The sequence below is a fragment of the Manis javanica genome, chromosome 4 (genome assembly GCF_040802235.1).
Source record: "Manis javanica isolate MJ-LG chromosome 4, MJ_LKY, whole genome shotgun sequence".
Taxonomy (NCBI): domain Eukaryota; kingdom Metazoa; phylum Chordata; class Mammalia; order Pholidota; family Manidae; genus Manis; species Manis javanica.
This window is the reverse complement of record NC_133159.1, coordinates 18,894,221-18,914,007: the sequence shown is the minus strand read 5'-3', so window position 1 is coordinate 18,914,007 and position 19,787 is coordinate 18,894,221. Positions and strand designations below refer to the sequence as shown.

General features: G+C 41.7%; 1 protein-coding gene across 4 annotated transcripts in view; it reads right to left on the bottom strand.

Moving 5' to 3' along the window:
* Nucleotides 1–1,186: 1,186 nt before the first annotated feature.
* MACO1 (macoilin 1) overlaps nt 1,187–19,787 on the bottom strand; it is a 51,609-nt gene continuing 33,008 nt past the window's right edge. For 3 of the 4 annotated variants that reach the window (XM_037017845.2, XM_037017846.2, XM_037017848.2), the window contains 5 exons: nt 9,610–9,768; nt 8,075–8,257; nt 5,788–5,908; nt 4,821–4,995; nt 1,599–2,057 (listed from right to left, as the gene is read on the bottom strand). In XM_037017845.2, the coding sequence (XP_036873740.1) occupies nt 1,855–2,057; nt 4,821–4,995; nt 5,788–5,908; nt 8,075–8,257; nt 9,610–9,768 (841 nt within the window). In that variant the 3' untranslated portion in view covers nt 1,599–1,854. Of the gene's footprint in view, nt 2,058–4,820; nt 4,996–5,787; nt 5,909–8,074; nt 8,258–9,609; nt 9,769–19,787 lie in introns of all 4 variants that reach the window. The other variant, XM_037017850.2, reaches the window with a different exon arrangement.

The window sequence follows — 19,787 nt, the reverse complement described above, 5'->3', positions numbered from 1 at the left end:
GGTGCAGACGTGAGGAGGGAACAAGAGCATCAGTCTAAGGCCCATTCAGAACAATCTACCTTGTTTCACTCTCCTGCAAAGTTAAAAGGCAGAAAACTAGTTTTATCTGTAAGAAAATGTTTATTCTTTTGAACCCCACAGGAAGAAAAAAAAGAATGCAGCCAAGGCCAAGTATTTAACGAAAACAGTGTCCCAAAAGGCAGCAAAATAGGGGAAACCTCCACACAAAGTCAGACAATTTTCCATGTTTTTGCACAAAGATGAAAAAAATCTATGACAATTCTGGGTAACACTTTCATGGTGACAGTTACACAGGATGATTCAAAAATGCAAAATGGCAGCAACATGCACACCTAGCTAAAGCTAGAGTTTTTTTTTAATCCCAAAATTAGATCTGTGATTAAAGGATGATTCTATTTTGCTGACTGGCTTGTCCTATTTAATTTGCTTTAAATGAGACATACATGCCAATTAACAGGACATTTTACAAGAACGATGTCCTTCCTGAATCCACGGCGAGGAAGCAAAACCAGTCTATTCGATTTCTTAATTTTTCTAGTTTCCAAATACGTTTTTGCCTGGCCCCTCCCTCTCCCAGGCCCTCCCCCACCCCCACCCCCACGCCTAAACACTTCCAAAAATTGCCAGTGCAAACACTTTTCTACCGATGTATAATATATGCTCAATGCTGAACTTTTTGTACAGAGTTTCAAGTTTAAAACTCTTTAAAAAAAAAGCCCTCCTTGGCACAAGAGCTGAGGAATAGTCAAGTTTCTTCTAAATCATCAAACACAAGATGATGAAGAATGGAAAGCAGTTAGATGAAATGGAATGGAAAACAAAAACAAAAAAACCCCTAGATCCACAGCTTTTATCAGCAGTAACTGCAGTCCCTCGCACACAAACCCCACCCCGCTCCCCTGCCCAAGGTGCCTGCCTTGAGACAAGTCCAGAACACTGCGGTGCTTTCTGTGAAAGGAGACAGAAGCTGCGGCCGTGGTGGTAACAAACAGCCCAGCTACCTATCAGTTTTACAGCAGGATCCGCTGTAAGCTTGTTGCAGATAGAAGACAGATGATGGTAAAGGGGAAAGAGTTTAAAATTGTCAAGTTTCCTCTTGAAAAAAGTCTCTTCCCAAGGCACTGTGAACAAGACCGCTGCTAGCTATTTCCTAGGACTAACCCCCCTGTTGAGAATATAAGCATTTTTTTTCCCACCCTTTCTTCTTTCTTCTTTTTTCTTTTGGGAATATAAGCATTTCTAACACAACTCCTGTGACATACTCACAGCTAGTCTCACCTCCTGCGTCTCTCCCCTTGCTTAAATAATACTCCTTGAATTTGTTTGGTCCTTGGAGGGGTAATCAGTATCAGTAATTGTCTTCTTTAATGCAGCTATAAATTAAAGCTGTGTGTGGTAGGTAAACCCTTTCACTCTAGAAATGAGAAGTTTCCACTACCGTCCCGTGTGAATCCAGTGTGCAGGTTTTGCTTGCTTATCTACAGAACAAAACAAAATAAAGGGTTGAGAAGCAAAACCCTATTTTTTTCCTCTTCAAGAGGAAACTGTAAGAATACATAAAAGGCAAAATTGGCTACTTGAAATCCAAGAATGGTTTTAATGTATTGGCCGAGAAAAATAAACTGCAAAGTTCTGTGAGGTCTCCTAAAAATTTACAAGAAAAACTGATGGACAGTTCTAATCAGACTTGGATGGTACCTTCCCCCTCTTTTAAAAATGACAACATATACAGTCCCACAAAATACAATATAAACTTTTATCTCGACTGCCAGAGACGCTCCTTTGCAATGCCTTCTGGTAACCAAATGATTGGGCAAAACACACTACTGGCCTTCATTTCTTCAGGGGCTGGTAAACAGAGGCATTGGGGTCAAGTCCAGAGGGGCTGGTCTCCACAAATTTGGAAGAGTAGTGGGGGGAAACAGGGCTCAGGGGGCTGGTGGCAGCACTGTACGTTATGCTGGGCATGACGGCCATGACTTCGGCTATCTTCTGTTTTAGGTCCTTGATTTCCTGGTCTTTCTGAAGAATTTGTCCTGGAAGATCAAAGACCCACCATTAGTGAGAAGGGAGGGCTCACCTAGCACAATGCCCTTTTGGGCCAATCCCAAGTGGATTCAACACCAGCCCTGCTGGTTTATAAGAGTAGGCAAACTTTTCCTGTAAAGAGTGAGTTAGTAAATAGTTTAGGTGTTAGGAGATACGTATTGTCTTTGCTGTATTTTTCTGGGGGATGGACTATCTGAATGTCAGACCAAATACAGAACAACTGAGACCTCAGAATCACAACAGTATACTCTGCCCCAAGGTTCCTGCAAAAATAAATGGAGCTCTGTGGCTGCTACACTGGAAGGGTGTGTGTTGGGGTGTGTTTTCTCATGTGACTCAGACTGCTTGTGTCCTATCTCTTGGCACAACGCCCCTCAGTTTCCACTTGGCATTACCCAGTACCTGACTGGGCCTCAAAGGACACCCTCCCTCACTATGCTTTGCTTCTTGATCCTACAAGCTCTTGCCTTTCTCCGGGCCACTTTCCTTTCTGCACTTCTGCTCTCTGCACCCTGAACTCTTAAGACTTCTGTTTCTACCTCCTCGCAATGCTTTCCCTGGCCCTCACACCCAAACCAGACCCTCCCCCTCCCCCACTACAACATACACACAACTCCTGGATTCTCAACATACTCTGAACTTTCTTTTTATCACTTTATTCTTTGGAATAATGATAATAAATAATTACAATAGCTAACACATATGTGCCAGGCACTGTTCTAAGTGCTTACATAACCTAACTCATTTATTTATCACAACCACCCTACAAGGTGGGAGTTTTCATCCTCCTTATAGATGAGGAAATTGTGGCACAGAGAGGGTGAGTGGCAGGGCCAGGATCCCAGTCTATGCAGTCTGGCTCCAGAGCCCGCACTGTTACCTGCCACATTCTGCCATCTCTTGCAACTACTATTTCTTTGGCTGATGATCTGCGTCCATCATCTCTCCACTGGACCATGAGCATCATGAGGGCAGAGACTATGTCTGCTTTATTTCATTGCTGTATCCTTAGTGCCCAGCTCAGTAGAAAGCCGAGGCTTTAAGTTATTTATCTTGCCCAAAGTCACTTAGTTATTAAGAGGTAGAGCAGGATTTAAATTCAGAGCCCATGCAATTGCCACCATGCTTGCAAGCTCCCAGGGGAAGGACACTTAGAAGTAGCTCTTCAGAAATTTAAATGCTTAAAAAGAAAGAGGCTGCACTTCAGTTGTGTTCATTTTGAGTTCTACAGATGGTCATCTAATCGAAATGTAAGAGAGCGTGGTGGCATATTTTTAAAAAGGATGTAGTAGAAGGGGAAAAGCAACAAGAGGTTTGATTTGGACGACAAAGTTGGGTATACTCTGGGCATGACCGTGGAGGGACGCAGTGGGAACGGCGGCAGCAAAGAGCAGAGAAAGGAGCTGCTCCCTCGGACTTTCTCCAAGTAAGTCCCCTCAGCTTCAAGTAAGCATCAAATATCCTTCGCTTAGAACAAAATAAACCTTGGATGAACAAAATACCTAACGGCACCTGATATATGAGCTGTTGTATCTTTTTTTCCATGCAGATTTGAGTTCTTTAATCAGTAACAAGCAGATATTCCCAAAGCATTGGAAAACACAGTTCTCTTTGCTTCTTTGTCACTTTACAAGAACTCCTGGGTCTAGTCTGTGCTGGGCAGCCAAGCTCCCCCTCAGGCTACTCAGACCAGGTGCTGCTGCACTGCAGGGGGAATCTCCTCCAAGTCTGCAAATCCCAGTAAGCAGGATGAAGCTGAGAGGGGCAGCCACTTTGCAGGGAGCTGAGCCAGGCAGGCAAAAAAAACAAAACAAAACAAAACCAGTGTATGGTCACAAGTTCGGCTTTAAATCAGGATTACCAGGAACCTTCTTTTTAAATGTCATCCCCTGAATCCAGAGTAATAAGCCTCATTCTCAACTCCCTTCTCTTCTTGCTGTCACCTGCACCCTCCCAAGCTGTTCCTATGGCCTTCACTCATGTCTCACAACTTCTGTGTCCCACCCCTACCCCGGGGGTTTTGGCCCTCTCTCTGGGGTTCAGACCCCAAGTCCCTATTGACTGATGACACATGGACTTGCCCGCTACTGCCTGTGCCCTCGGGGGTTCACAGTGCCTGGCACACAGGTCTCAGTCAATGTCTGCCGAGTGAAGAGCCTGCTCTCAGACTCTCCTCCCACCTCTTCCTCATTTGCAACCTTCCCTGTGGCCAGAAGCCAGGGGCAGCTCTGAAGGCATCAGGCCCTTCTAGTGCCCTGGCCTTGCCCACACTGCTTCATCTGCTTAGATGCCCCTCAACCCCTCACCCCCACTACAGTGCTTCTTCACTGGGCTAACTCCTTCCCCTCATTCAACACCCAGCTCAGACATCAGCTTCCCTGAGAAACAGCCCTACCTCCGCAGACGGGCTTAGTCTCCGCCTCTCTCTCCTCCCACAGACTCTGTACATAGTGCTGCACCAGCACCTTCTGGTGACTCTAAAGTTCTCTGTTTCTTCAACAACATTGTGAATCTCTTGTCCATTGAAACTCAGACTCTTCTCCGTATGCCCTGCACTTGACATGCTCTTATCTCAACATATGTCTGCAGAGTGAATTAATGTGATGATTCCTAGATGTCAATGCTGGGCACTTATCAAACCACTTGAGAAAACTGAAATGCCTCTGGTTCTGAGCCCGAAGGGAGTTCTGCTCTCTGTGACCCTGTGCATTCTCAGCCACAACCTCACCTGGTGCCTGCTGCTCCCCTACCTTGGGCAATCTCGAGCTGTCGCTTTGCATCCCCCAGTGCAGAGAACAGATCCAGCTTGATTCTTGTCTCTGCGCTCAGGCTGTTCTCCAGGTGCTGTGTTTTATCCTGCATGGCTGAGAGGGCTGACATTAACACCTCAGTGTCCTTCTCATTTTCCTTGTACTTTCGAAGCTCCTATCAATATCATCAAAGCAGCAATGTTACAAGATAGTTTTGGCATCCATGTCTACAAATTAGCCTGAAATCACAGATAAAATCCCACTATTATTGACCTTGTCCCTAGAACACAGAATTCTGGCATTTCATGGATTTAGACCTCACCATTTAGACAAAGTGCGAAATGTATTTATATGTTGATGTGCACATACAATAACATTTTAACAAATAAATCTGACTGTGTTGGGCTGTTTCTAGGTAACAGTGGACTGTGTCTCCAAATAAAAAACACTTTCCTACAAGCTTAATTCACAAACACAAAGAACTTTAACCTTGCTGCCAGCTGCAAATGTTGCTGTAATGCTGTAATCAAATTTACCAAAACTCTACTCTCAACCTGCACTAAAAATTGCAAAAACATTAATTATTTTGACAGGGCATACTATAGGATGAACCCACTCAAAATATTTGGTAATGTAGCCAGTAAGTATATAGATAGGTATTTAAATTTTTCATTTTAAGAGAGAAGTCCAATTAATGCAGAGAATTTAGAAATAGATTAAACTTTAAAGAAGAAAATGAAAAGCACCCAAAGTCTCAACACTGGAAAATTTGATACATTTTCCTTCAGTTTTTTTTAAGCATATATGTATCTTTTAGTATAACCGAAATCACACACTGTATGTAGTTTTGTATAGTTTTTTTTTAAAACTTCAGCTTTCTTTGAAAATGTAATTTTAATGGCTATGCAATATTCCCACGACACAGAATGCAAATCAAGTATGAGAAAATCTTTTGCTCTGTCATTACCTGAACTTTCAGCTCCAGTTCTCTGATCTGGTCTTCTTTCACCTTCATGTCTGTTGTGAGCTTCTTGCCCTCTGCTTCTAATTCTCTGATCCGATTCCGTAAGGTCTCGGTGCACTCTCCTCTTTTGAAAAAGAAGAGAAAGAAATAAAGGGATTTAAAAACTATAGGTTTACTTATATGGCAGGGGTGAGATTTCTCCTACACTCCAGACCCAGGTTTTAGCTTTTGGCTCAGTTTGCTCATTCTCTCTGTTCTTTGATAATTCCAACAAGGATCTAAAATTATTAACTGGGTGTCTAATATGAGCCAGGCACCAAGCTATTATGTACTTTACTCATACTTTTTTCTTTATGGGGGCAGGGAGTAGCATATATTCCCATTTTCCAGATAAGAAAACTGAGGCCACACAGATATAATACTAGTCCAAGGTCACCTAGTTTGTACATCACAGAACTGGGATAATAACTGAATTCACTGGCTTCCTCAGTCCAGGAAACTTCCCACCAGGCTCTCACTTGAGAAATGCATAGAAACTGAGCATGACATGTGGGACGTGGGCTGTTTCCAGCAGGGGGCAGTAGGCTAAAAAGTTTCAGTCTTGAGGGACTACGCACTGGGAATTTCACGTTTCTTTAGTCAGGAAATTGCTGCAAGCATGGAGTAAATAGAAAAAGGACGCAGCATTTTACTGCTACTCAGGGCTATAATAAGGACAAATGAACAAAGATGATAGCAAGGGCCAGTCCAAAGCTGATTAACTGTTCAGGTTTTTAAAGTAGCCCCATGGAGAAAGTAGGTGTCCTTTGCCCACTGAAAACAAAGGTCTAGTGAGAGCTTACATCTTGAGATTTACTTAAGAATAAAAACACCCTCTACTTAAGTGATACCAACAAAGACCACCCAAGGAAAGACCAAAACAAATTAGCTTAACTGGAAGCAAAAGGGATTCAGGGTTAGAGACTGAAACCAACTTACTGATTCTCAGGCATAAGAGACACTAATTCATCTGGTTAGGTTAGGGCACTACATCATTATCTTCCTCAGTGGATTTTTTAATAAGGGTGGGTGCTGGATGAATTAAGGACACTACAGCCACACTGATGACAGTTCAGGACAATCTCCTGCAAGTGTAAGTGCTTCAGAAATGCTTACAGATCTTTCAACAAGGAAACACCCCCCCACACACACACACACATCCTAGGCAGGCCAGTAAAGGGTCTGTGTGAGTCTGTATAGATGCTGATGAGCCAAGGAGACTCACAAAGGGGCCAAGAGCTCTCTGGCTGTTGTTTCCTATAAGGTGAAATGATGACTCATCAGTTATTCTGCAAATGCCAGAACCCAAAAGAAGGCTCTGCCACGCCAAACACAAAAACACAAAACACAAGGAAGAATTACAGAATTGAATCACATAAACAAATACAAGTCAGCATAGAAATTTAAAATGAAAAAAAAAAACAAAACCCTCACTCTGTATCTGCAAACCTGTAACTGACCCCTGCCACGCAGATGGACTTCACTAGTCAGGCAAAGAAAAAAAGAAAAAGTGATCAAGTAAATGCACCTCCTCAAAAAAGACATGTTCTTGACTCTTCTCTCCTCTCTGGAATTCTGATGGCAGTTTATGCATCAGTTGTTTTGGAATTCTAGCATACACTTCAATGGTATAAGGAGTCTCCAATTTTTATCAATCTCACAAATTCAATGATACCTAATAGTGACAGACAGACAGACAGACATTTATCTATCTATCTATCTATCTATCTATCTATCTATCTATCTATCTATCTATCTATTTATTAATTATCTTTTCCAGCTATTGGGCAGTTTGCTGACATCCAACACAAAGACCTGAGCAGCCAGTACACAGTGCTTGGGCAACCAAGATTTTACCTTTCTTCCATTTTAAGATAAAAACTCCAGAAACACAGTAGAGAGTAATGATAGTCCTATAAAGGGAGCAAAATTCCAGACGGGAATCTCTCAAGTGTTTAGTAATTATTGGTCTTACAGGAAGTGACTAGAAACACCCTTATGAGCAGCATTTGCCTCCCAGGGATGAGGGGCATGGTGATTCCCCCACTTTATAGGTGAGGTCATTGGGAGATGGCTGCTTGTCAGACAGTGCAAGCTTGCACAGATGGAGCTTAAGCAGCTCTGAAACAGTACTTGAGAGCGACCATCTGTGCCTGATTGCTGTACTTCAGTCCTGTCAGGGTGTCAGAGCCCTGCGTCTGGTACAAGGACAGCTAACCTCGGATTAAGCACTCAGGTGACACGGACATACCGAGACGCAGCAGCAAATGCAACAGCCCGGGCAGCAGTGGCTTCTTCTAACTTCTTCCTTTTTTTCTCCTCCATTAATTGTTTTTCTACAAAACTTCGGGCTTCCTGCTCCGCTTTTAGCTTTTTCTCCAACTGGCTGATATTCTGCTTGTCTTTTTGCTTCATTTGTACAGCATTATGTAACCTATAAGGAAATGATTGTCATACAGAGTTTTGCAACTAGAAATCCCACTATAAACCCTGGAAAAACATGGCTCCTCTTTATCATTTTAAGGCTAAAGTAAATAAGAAGTTTGAACAGCAAATCTTAAATGTCAACTCTTTGTGTGTCCAGGAAAAACACATTGCCATTATTAATTAATAATTCCTAAATACCAATGAACAAGCTGCCTTACAAGATACAGAATCAGACCTAGCCTCTGCTCCATTAAGGTAAGCGATCTACAGAAGGTAATCCAGAAAAGAGGATAAGACAAGTTTCTACCAGAGGGAAAGATACCTGTACAACTAATTCTAGTGCCCCGAAGCACCTTGGAAGAACTTTGGTTGGCCAAGGAACTGCTGCTGGCACCAGCCCCACTAAAGATGAGGTTAGAGCGGGGGTGGGGGTGTCTGCCTTCGCCTGCACACGGTAATGCTGCAGCCCACAGCAGCCTTTCTTTTCCAGCTGTGAGACATTTTCTCAGAGTATCCCAAACTACATCTTGTAGTTAGTCACGGGGGGCTTTATTTCAGATGGAAATTTCAGCCATATTCCCTCCCCTGCCTATTACCACCCCCAGTTCTACATATCAGTAAAGGTGAGTTTACCTCAAAATACCAATATAAGGTAAGCTGTTGTCTAACTATCGATGCTTGATGCTCGAGGTAACACATATGCAGGTCAGAAGCAATAACAGGTCACTTGCCTACAATGCTCTAGCTTTTGAGTTATGTTCCTTAAAAATGTTGAAGGACTATTCCTTCATTGGGGAAAGCCCAGAGCCTGTAACAGTTATCCCTACCACAGACACACACTGCTTAAAGAAGAAAAGAAAAAAAAAGGACAGACCCACACTGAGTCAAGAAGTAATTCCAGGAGGAATTAATGAAAAGCATGAAAGAATTCACACAAAAGAGCTGGCTTTTTCCTGCCTCTTCAAATAAAAATCAAAGTTCAAGTAATTTTTTAGTTTCAGAAGTCAAAGTAAATAAATAGTGTTTAGTCCTCTGGAAACTTTCACTCAAAGGAGCAAGATTTTCAAACTGTGGCAGAACTACTTCTTGTCAATTGTACTTACCACAAAAGTTCAGGAACTACTTAAACTAAGAGAAGAAGTTATTAAATAAGACAAAATACTAATATTAATAAACTTTCATTGCAATGAAATAAGTTTTTATGGATTTTTTAACATGTTGACTATCTGGTACTAAATTAAATTATTTTTATTTAAAAACATCTCTTCTAGGTCTGTCATCAATCTTGTCCTCCAATCCCTGGAAACAAGAGAAACAGGCCGCCTGGCTTACGGCCAAAGGTCTAAAAGGTGCACGTACTTGTTCTGCAGCAGCTCATTCTCCTGCCGGAGTTGGCCCATTTCTGAGCGGATCCCTCGCTCGGTGCTCGAGAGGGAACTTATCTGACTGCGGAGTTCTTGTTCCACTTGTCTGCTGGCCTGCAAGTCAGCCTTTAACTTTTTAATGTCTTGTTCCAGCCTAGGAGAAGGAGAAACGCAGAATTTTCATCATAGAAAGGCCACCCACAGGGCTCTTGGGAGAACCTGGCTGAAGTCCTGGCCTGCTAGGTGGACGGCCCTTTGGCCACTCCTGCCGTCACCCATCTAGAAGCGGCCTTTTCCTGAGTGCTTCTGCCTGGGTCCCCACCTCTTCCTACCAGAGGGTAACTTGTGATTCCCTGCAAATGATTGCGATCACTGACCAGTGAAGATGATGCCTGTGAGTATCTGAGCTGCTAATTAGGGTGGAGGGGCAGGCAGGGAGAGGGAGGCAAAAGGAGAAGGTCCCCTCCTCACGGGGGCATCTCTATGCCTCTCAGCAAGGGGGTAAATAAATAACAATCTCATGACCCACCTGCTTTGAGATATTCTGATAGATCAGAATTACTGTCTGAGATTTCCGCCCTCCATGAGCCTGGAGAAAAGAGTGTCAAGACGGGCTCCTGAAATCGCTAACACCCTTGCTAACTGATGTTCACACTTCAGATGATGGTGATGGAAGAGCTCGTTAAACAAAACAGTGAAAAAGGACCAAATTACATGCTCTGTAAATCGTAAGAAAACTCCATCTGTGAACTAAAGCCTATCTTTTCTCTTCAATCCCTGAATCCTGTTCTATTTTCTTTAATACAGTAATAGTTTCATTTTAAGTGATATATATGGGGAACTATTATATGCACATAAAGGATTGAAAAGGGTCAACAAAAAACATAAAATCACAAATCCCTTTCTTTATGAGAGGACTTTACAATTTCACTAGGGGCCAATAAATAGATGCTTAAAATGATTAAACAATAACACAAGGAAAGCCATGATTATACACATGCTAGAAGGAACAATAACTAATCTTTAATAAAAACTTATGTGCCAGGCACTGTTATATAGGCTTTAAGCATATAAACTTATTTAATATGCACAACCGTGGGCTAAGTGCAATTATTATTCCCATTTTTACAGAGGAAGAAATGTAGACTCGGGGGAAGTTCCAGCCCAAGTCCCACAGGCAGTCCGGCTCCAGAGCCCCTCTCTTCAGTAGGCTGACCTGGGGCTCTGTCACCACAGTATGCGAAGAAATGCCCCATCAGTTCTGGGGAGAGAACATGGGAGTTGAGCTGGGCCTCAAAGGTTGGGTGGGATTTGGAGAAATAGAAAGAGAGGAGGGAGCATTCTAACCTAGGAGAAAACACGCTCAAAAGCTCAAAGGTACGAACAGCCACAGAAAGTCAGGGACAGAGCAAGGCCGCCCTCTGAGGAGGGCCTGTACTCTGGGATCAGAGTGAGAAAGAACAGAATGGGTCTGGTGATGGAATGGTACCGACTGAGACTGAAGGTCAAGCCAAGGATGGCTGCATGTGAGACACAGAAGACCCCTTTTCCCACAGACTCACAGGTAGGCAAAAGTCAGTTTCTTCTGATTAGACTCCTGCATATTTCACTAATCCAACACACCAAGAGAACCAAGATTCCTGGAGGGTAATGGTGATCTGTCCTTGGAACTGCCAGCTCCACAGACAAAGTATTTTATTAAGCACTAAATCCCCAGGGCCCACCACAGTGATTAACACTTACTAAATATAAGTTGCCTGGCTTCCTTTAGAAGACTCAAGAGCAGCTTCACTTACCTACCTACATTTAGCCAACTGAAACAAAATCTCAAAAACAAAAAGTCATAAAACATCAATAGCCCTCTCCCAGACATAGCAGGCAGTCCCCTGTCCAGTGTGGGCAGCACACACCGGAGACCTTGTGTTCAGAAAGCACACTGGGTTTTCTGACACAGCGTGCTCTCCAGGGAGGGGTCACAAGTCTACATCACACCGTATTTCCCCTACTGCCAGGGTTATTCCAGTTGAATATGCTCTTGGAACTGCTTTAAACGATTACAGATTGGCACTTATACCATCCCACACCATCCTTCATTCAGTAACCCAAGGGATATTTTCCAAAACAGGTCAATACTGTCAGAGTATCCCCATTGAGAAGTGTGGCTGAAAAACAAGTTAGGTAATTTAAACTTCCTTGAGAAGTCAATTTCAGTCTAAGGATTGCATTTTTAGTTGAAAGGGTGAGTTTTAAGATGAGATAGGGACTTGGCACAGTCCCTATTTAGCATCATAACGGAGTTCAGGATCAGAATTCTAGGCTCAGCTTTGGTGACAACTGTGGGGCCCTGAGCAAGACAGGTAACCTTCCAGGACTCAGTTTCCCCATCTTAGGCTAATGATCTCTTAAGTTCCTCCCAGCTTGGTCTAGGATTTCTAGACTTGACACACTTACTGCTGGCTGCTGATCTGCTTCTTCATATTAGCATACTAGGCTGTATCATATGCAGAGACACAGGAATTAAGTTCCACACAACCAGCCGACTGGGGCAAAGTGTGTGCCGAAGTTGTGAATTATAGGAAAGTTAAATCTGCAGAGGCTAGATGTCAATTTTACAGTTATTACTTTTTTTTGCATATTTTCATCTATAAAAGCTAATTTTCCTACCCTGAACTAAGAATAACAATATGCTGAATAAACTTTTAGGCTCCTTGAAAATGTAAACACCCAAAGAGTTCACGCAGTTATGGGAGCAAAAAGTGCAAAATATCTAGTGTAACTTCTGGAGACCACAGAACACTAAACAACAATGTATTTTTATGTCGAACTATGAAAAAATTTTCAAAGATAGCGATACAATACAACAAAAATAAAATGGTGTGGTTAGAAGGGGACATTCACTTTGTGAAAATTCGTGAGTTGTACACATAAGATTTGTGCACTTTTGTGGATGTGTATTATGCTTCAATAAAAAGTTTGTTTTCAAAATTAAGTTAATTTCATAAAACACAGAGCTTACATTAAGATGCTCTGGGATTTTCATACTGCTATCATTAATTTTGTAACACTGTGAATTACTGTTTTCCAAACAGTGGCAGCAAACTTGTAGGTTACAATGGAATATTATTGAGCAATTGTTTATAAAAAACTTCCTATGGTGTGGGAAGGTGCTTAAGATATGTAAATCGTATATTTGGTACTTTCACTGATTTTGAAAATATTTACATGTGTGAAGAAAAAGAAAGAAAAGACACACAGATTTGCAACAACATGGATGTAGCTAGAGGGTATTATGCTCACTTAAATAAGCCAGGCAGAGAAAGACAAGTACCAAATGATTTAACTCATTTGTGGAGTATAACAACAAAGCAAAAACTGAAGGAACAAAATTGCAGCAGACTCACAGAACCCAAGAATGGATTAACAGTTACCAAAGGGAAAGGGACTGAGGAGGGTGGGTGGGAAGGGAGGATTAAGGGGCATTGGGGCATTATGATTAGCACACTTAACGGAGGGGGTGGGGCACGGGGAAGGCAGTACAGCACAGAGAAGTCAAATAGTGACTCTATAGCATCCTACTATGCTGATGGACAGTGACTGTAATGGCGTATGTGGTGGGGACATGATAATGGGGGGAATGTAGTAACCACGTTGTTCATGTGAAATCTGAGCATAAGATTGTATATCAATGATACCTTAATAAAAAAAAAGAACTATAAACAGAAGTATGTAGGGATGTAGGAAAATGATGTCTAGGATTTGAAGGGAAAGGGGTGGGACCATAAATGAAACCAGATGGTCATGTGTTGAAATTTTTTTTATGTTGAATCATAGGGCCTTGGGCTCATTATACTATTGGCTCCACTTCTGCACATATTTGAACATTTAAACAATGAAAGTTTTAAAAAGAAACCACACAAAGGGCAGATGTCTGGGTCTTTCTCACAAAGATTTTGTTTCAGTATCTCTGAGATGGGCCCATGCACCCACTGTTTAGCAAGACCCCAAATGATATTTGTACAGAGAACTAAGGTTTGAGAAGCTCTATTGTAGAGTGAATGCCGGTATCACCTCACAATTTCTATGTTGAAACCTTATCCCAAATGTGATGGTATTTGGAGGGGGGCACTTTGGAAAGCGATGTGGTCACGAGGGTGGCACCCTCACAAATGGGATTCTGTGCTCTTATAAAAGACACCCTGAAGAATTCCCTTGCCCCTTCTGCCAATGTGAGCACACAGCAAAAAGATGGCTATCTAGGAATGAGGAAGCAGATCCTCACTAAATCTGCAGATGCCTTGATGTTGGACATCCCAGCCTCCAGAAGCATGAAAAATAAATTTCTGTTGTATGTAAAAAAAAATTCACTATATTTTAAATCTTTACTGAAGTAGGTGGTAAAATGATTTATAATCCCTTGTTGGATGTATTTATTAATGCAAAAGTAATAGTCAATACAAAACAGTGCATACAACAGAAAAATATAGAGAATAAAAATGTAAACAACTCACACTCCTCCCTATTCACATTTGGTTTACTTGCCTTCTGTGTGTCTTTTCTTTCTCTTTCTTCACACATGTAAATATTTTCAAAATTGGTGAAAGTACCAAATACACAATTTACATACCTTAAGCACTTTCCCACACCATAGGAAGTTTTTTATAAACAATTGCTCTATAATATTCCATTATGCAGATAAACTATACAATCCTATTCTAAGATATATCTCAATTTCTGCAAATGCTCAATAGACAAATGTATGTACAAGTTAAGACTTATATGCGTTAGTAAACTGAACTGGATCAGGCCAGCCAAGTACCAGGGGCACTTATGACACAGATAACTTACTACTTGTCTAAATGGTATACTTAACCCGTTGGTGCTGAAGGTCAATACCTCCTAGGTAAAATGAAAATACATGGTTTATTGGTGTGAAGCACTAAAAAGCACTGATTAAATGGTGTTAAGAGGTTAATGCAAAATCTTGAAATGTATTCACAGGATTTTATTAAAATGTCAATAGCTGCAACCTAAATTAGAAGCAAGTAGTCAGGAGAAAAATGAGGCAGACGTAATAGTTTATAACCCTTAATACTAATTTCCATAAATAGGGATCAAAAGAAAGGAAGAAAAAAACTCATCCACTAGCTCAGACCCTTTATCAGAGCTAAATCCTACTCTCTCCCCTACACTGTAGAAGATGAAGGACAAAAGGAACTTTCCTTTAGAAGAGCTAACTCTCATCCAAAAGAACAAAGCAAAAATATTGGGTCAGACAGACTGTAACCAAACTTTGGCAAGGCTTAGGCAGAAAATAACTGCATTCCTGCCCACCCAACTCCTGGGGCACCAGTTTTCACCCTTACAAAGGCTGCCTGATGGTATCACCACTAGGGATACAGACAGGGCCCGTGGCAAAGCTGGAGTCTAGGTCCAATTAATATGTGAGGTCCATTTGTGCCCAGTTAGACAAGCTAGGGTTCTAATGAAATGTTACCTATGAGGCCCAGGCACCTTTCCTAGCCGTTTTCACTGATAATATTAAAAGACATCATTCAACTCCTGAACTTGCGAGAGTGCCTGTGAATTTGACTCGCAAGCGAGAGGCGGGGCTGTCGGAGCAGCACTTGCTCGGGTCTCCACTCCACTCGGAGGGCCAGGCTGGTTTCAAAGTATCAAAGCCAAGCTGAGGTTCCCTCTTATCCACTCTAAACCTTAACTCTCTCTCATCTTTTCCCTCATCCCACCCAACTAACGTAAGCTATAATGCAAACAGTTGGTGATTATTTATTTTTAAGAGGAAACATTTTAATAAGGGGTAATCTCCTAGTTGATCAAAAGAATGAAGCTCAAACATTAGCCTTTCAGGCAAGCTAAGTAGGAAAAATATCTGAGTGTCTTGAAGTACACCTGGTAGTAAAACAAAGTACAGTATCCAAGTGTCAACTATAGCTGAAAGGACTATTGTTTTTAAGTAACTGGAAAAGGTAGGGAGGTATCTGTCTAAATGTTTGTAATCCTTACCTTTTGTGAATTACTTGAATTATAACCCACAGTACTATGACCACATTGAAAGTTTCAAAGACTCCAATGGGTACTGACCATAACTTCAGGGTTTTATAAAGCCTGAGGTTTATGAGGCCTGACTGAAAGCACAAAGGAACTTTTTCAGGCTTTGGGGAAGTAAATTTCCCCAGGAACTAAGTCCTGCAAAAAAAAGGGGGCCTTTTCTTAGCTTGGACTTCACCTAGGGTTGACTAGGTTCCCCAGATCTCTGTGAGTCACACTCCACACTCACTCCAGAAAACTACTTACGTGTATATTTCTGTGGGCTGTGGCTTGACCCCATGAGCCCATCAAGAAGGTAAGGACCCCTCGCTCTGCTGGTTATCTCTGAACTCTAAAGAGCTAGGAGTGACAGAGATGCTGTAGGCTCTGCAAGACAACACAGAACTTACTATGCTGCTCACTCTGTGAGAAAAGGTGCTTCAGAAGGTCATCTCCAAATGATGCAGCCAAGTGAATGAAAGAGGCGTGTTTCTAACAAACCCATCACACCAGCCAAAATGACCCACTCCTTGTTTCCAAATATCTTCTGCCTTTAATTATACCACCTCTCTGGGAGGAATGGCCTCCACCTTTCAAATATCACTCATCTTCAAAGCCCAGTTTAAAAGAAAAACAAAACAAAGTATACAACCTCTTTGGGGTGAGGTGCTAATCTCTAGGGCCTCAAGTGCCCTCATATGAAATCCGAAAGCCCTACTGTGGTGCTTCTCACTTTGCACTAAACCATTACGCGGTGCTGTTTTTAAATGTGTTCTAGTTTTTAATCTTTCTTGTGTCTGTATCTTACTTCCAAGAAGAATGTGAGTTCTTTGAAGTTTATAACTTGAGAAGCTGGAACTGTATTTCTAAACTGTCTTCTGATTCTTACAGACCATGTCTCTAACCCTTACTCTGTGTCCATCTCCTCAGTGCTTAGAACAGGTTAGTGTCATTAACACATGAGGCTCTGGAAACAGCCTACCTACAGCAGGCCATAAGACTTTCAGTTTAAATAGTGAAGGAGACAGGTTAAGTGGGTATTCGCTTATCAAGAAGACTGGCCTTCATGAAGGGAATGAATGAAAAGCAACTGCTTGATTTTGGTAAGTCCCTAATTCCATTAGGTGATTCCCCCAGATGCATTAATCATACCAGACAAACCTTGTTTAGGGACCACACTGCTGTCTATGCAAAAAGCTGAGCTCATCAATCAAAGCTCTGCCTCAAAAGAAATATTGCCTACCCTCTCCACCAACTCCTTCCCTCCCACCTCTCCAGGTCATTCACCCTGACAGGAGGGCACCTTGGGTCATTCACATGAACGTGAATGCATCTCATCTTAACGGAGGCCTACGCTGACCTGAAGCTGCTTCTAGTATGTTTTATAAAGCACAGCTGTGGAAATGGCAAAATGGAGCTGCCTCAGGTCTCACTGTGGTTACTACAATTGCTTACCAGGCACCAGTGTCCCACAGTACGCACAGTCTGATGGCCTGATGCCTAGGTGAGACCATACTACAAAGTACCTTATGTCTCTCCTCTTTCATCTGTCGAACACAAAAGGCAAACACATTCATGCTTATTAAGGAATGCAAAGGGAGATAGAAAAGGAACTGTAGAGGTGTTCACACAACTGGTCATTCCGGGAAATAGGAAACTGACTTCTTAGAACCCTTAAAGAATAACGATATGAGAACCACCACCTAGTATTTTCAGTAAGGTTCTAAAAGGGTATGGCCAGATTTGACAGTTTGTACCAAAGTCCTTAACATGTTCCTATCTGTTGAGGCAGCATCCCGCTCCCAGACATTTACTGGGAGGACTGGAGATACATACAGATTTTTTAAATGTAAAAATGTATGTTACAGCATTATTTATAAGAAAAAATAAAAAATACTTAAATACTCAACAGAAGATTGGCTAAATTATACATTCAAGTACCTGACATGCAGCCATTAAAAAAATGTTGAGGAAGAATAGTCAGTGACATGGGAGAATGTCCATGATTCGATCAGTGAAAAAGACAAGTTATAAAACATTATACACAGGAAGAGCTCCATTTTGTACCAAAAGTATATATGTTTGCAAAAGGAAAGACTGGGAAGATATATAGTAAGATAGGGTTTACCTCTTCTTCAGAGTTGGATATAATCAACATGTGTAACTTCAGTATTTTTATTATTATTTTATAATTGGGAGAGAAGCTAGTCTTAAGAGGAGGCTGTTGTTAATCTGCTTTCTGTGGCTTTTCAATGTTACTGCGACTCTTAGATTTGTCCATGTCATAGGCCAATTTCAGAATAATCTGAAAGCCTTAGGGAAAACCCAACTCTTTTACTTTATAACTTTTTAGGTCACTATAAAAATGGGAGATTTAACTTTCTGAAGTAGAGAATACCTCAGTTTCTAAATCTACATCAACTACTTCCCACTCATCAGTTCTTATCAAAACAATAGTTTTTCTAAATATAGATTCTGGAGCTACAGTTTATTGCCCTGGTCTGGTTCTCTTTGCAAAGAGAGAAGCAGGTGCTGCTCTGCCATCAACTTCAGCAGTATATACATCATAAAAGGGAGGGTGCTGGATGAAAAGATGCTCCACATCGCTAATCATCAGGGAAATGCAAATTAAAACCACAATGAGGTATCACCTCACAGCAGTTAGGTCGGCCAACATCCAAAAGACAAGAAAAAACAAATTCTGACAAGGATGCAGAGAAAGGGAACTCTCCTACACAGTTGGTGAGAATGTAAATTAGTTCAACCATTGTGGAAAGCATTATGGAGGCTCCTCAAAAAACTAAAAATAGAAATATCATTTGAGCCAGGAATTCCACTCCTAGGAATTTACCCAAAGAAAACAAGATCTCTGATTCAAAAAGACATATGCACCCCTATGTTTATTGCGGCACTATTTACAATAGCCAAGATATGGAAGCAACCTAAGTGTACATCAGTAGATGAATGGATAAAGAAGATGTAGTATATATACACAATGGAATATTATTTAGCCATAAAAAGAAAACAAATCCTAACATTTGCAACAACATGGATGGAGCTAAGGGGATTATGCTCAGTGAAATAAGCCAGGAAGAGAAAGACAAGTGCCAAATGATTTCACTCATTTGTGGAGTATAACAATAAAGCAAAACTGAAGGAACAAAGCAGCAGCAGACTCACAGACTCCAAGAAGGGACTAACAGTTACCAAAGGGGAAGGACTGGGGCGGATGGGTGGGGAGAGAAGGAGAAGGGGATTAAGAGGCATTATAACTAGCAATCACAATATAGGTAGGTCATGGGGAAGGCAGTACAGCACAGAGAAGACAAGTAACAACTCTATAGCATCTTACTACGCTGATGGAAGGTTACTGCAAGGGGGTTAGGGGGGGACTTGATAATATGGGTGAATGTAGTAACCACAATGTTGCTCATGTGAAACCTTCATATCAATGATACCTTAATTTAAAAAAAAAGGGGACGGTGCTGGGAGGCCAGATTCTAGATCAGCTGGCCGTGAAATGTGTGAATAACCAGTGTTCATGTCCTGAGTTCTGGTGTATTTTAATCCAAGAACACAGTAGAAAAACATCTCGGCATGGAAGAAGTCACCAGTCCTAAGCACAAGAGGCCTAGGCAGCTGTTTGTACTGTGTGGCTTGAGGAGCATCAGAGACCCAAACTGCCATCTTAATCACAAAGCTGTCCCTTCTCCTTCTAAGTGGTCTGAAAGCCTTATGGTCAGTGGGGGGATTCAACAATAAGGGGAGGTAGGAAGATGGGGTGCTGCCAAAAGGTAGGTTTTCCAGAAATGCAAGAAACTGAGAGTGGAGAAGGCATAAAGGTCTCAATAATACATGGTAGATTAGTCCACGGGATTTACCAGATATTCCCTAACAGAGAAATCCTCCTCAGAGAAGTCAAGTTTTGATTGGTGGAATCAGCAGGTGGGAGGAAACAAAATACAAGAGTAATAGGCAAGGTCAGGTTCAGAAATTGCAAACTGGTGAGCCAAACTGGCCCATAAACACGCACAGTTTAACCCTTCCCAGCGTGTTTATTAACTGGGAGATTTCACATAGATATCTATTGTTGGCACCTCTTCAAAATATCAGAAGATTTAGCAGCAT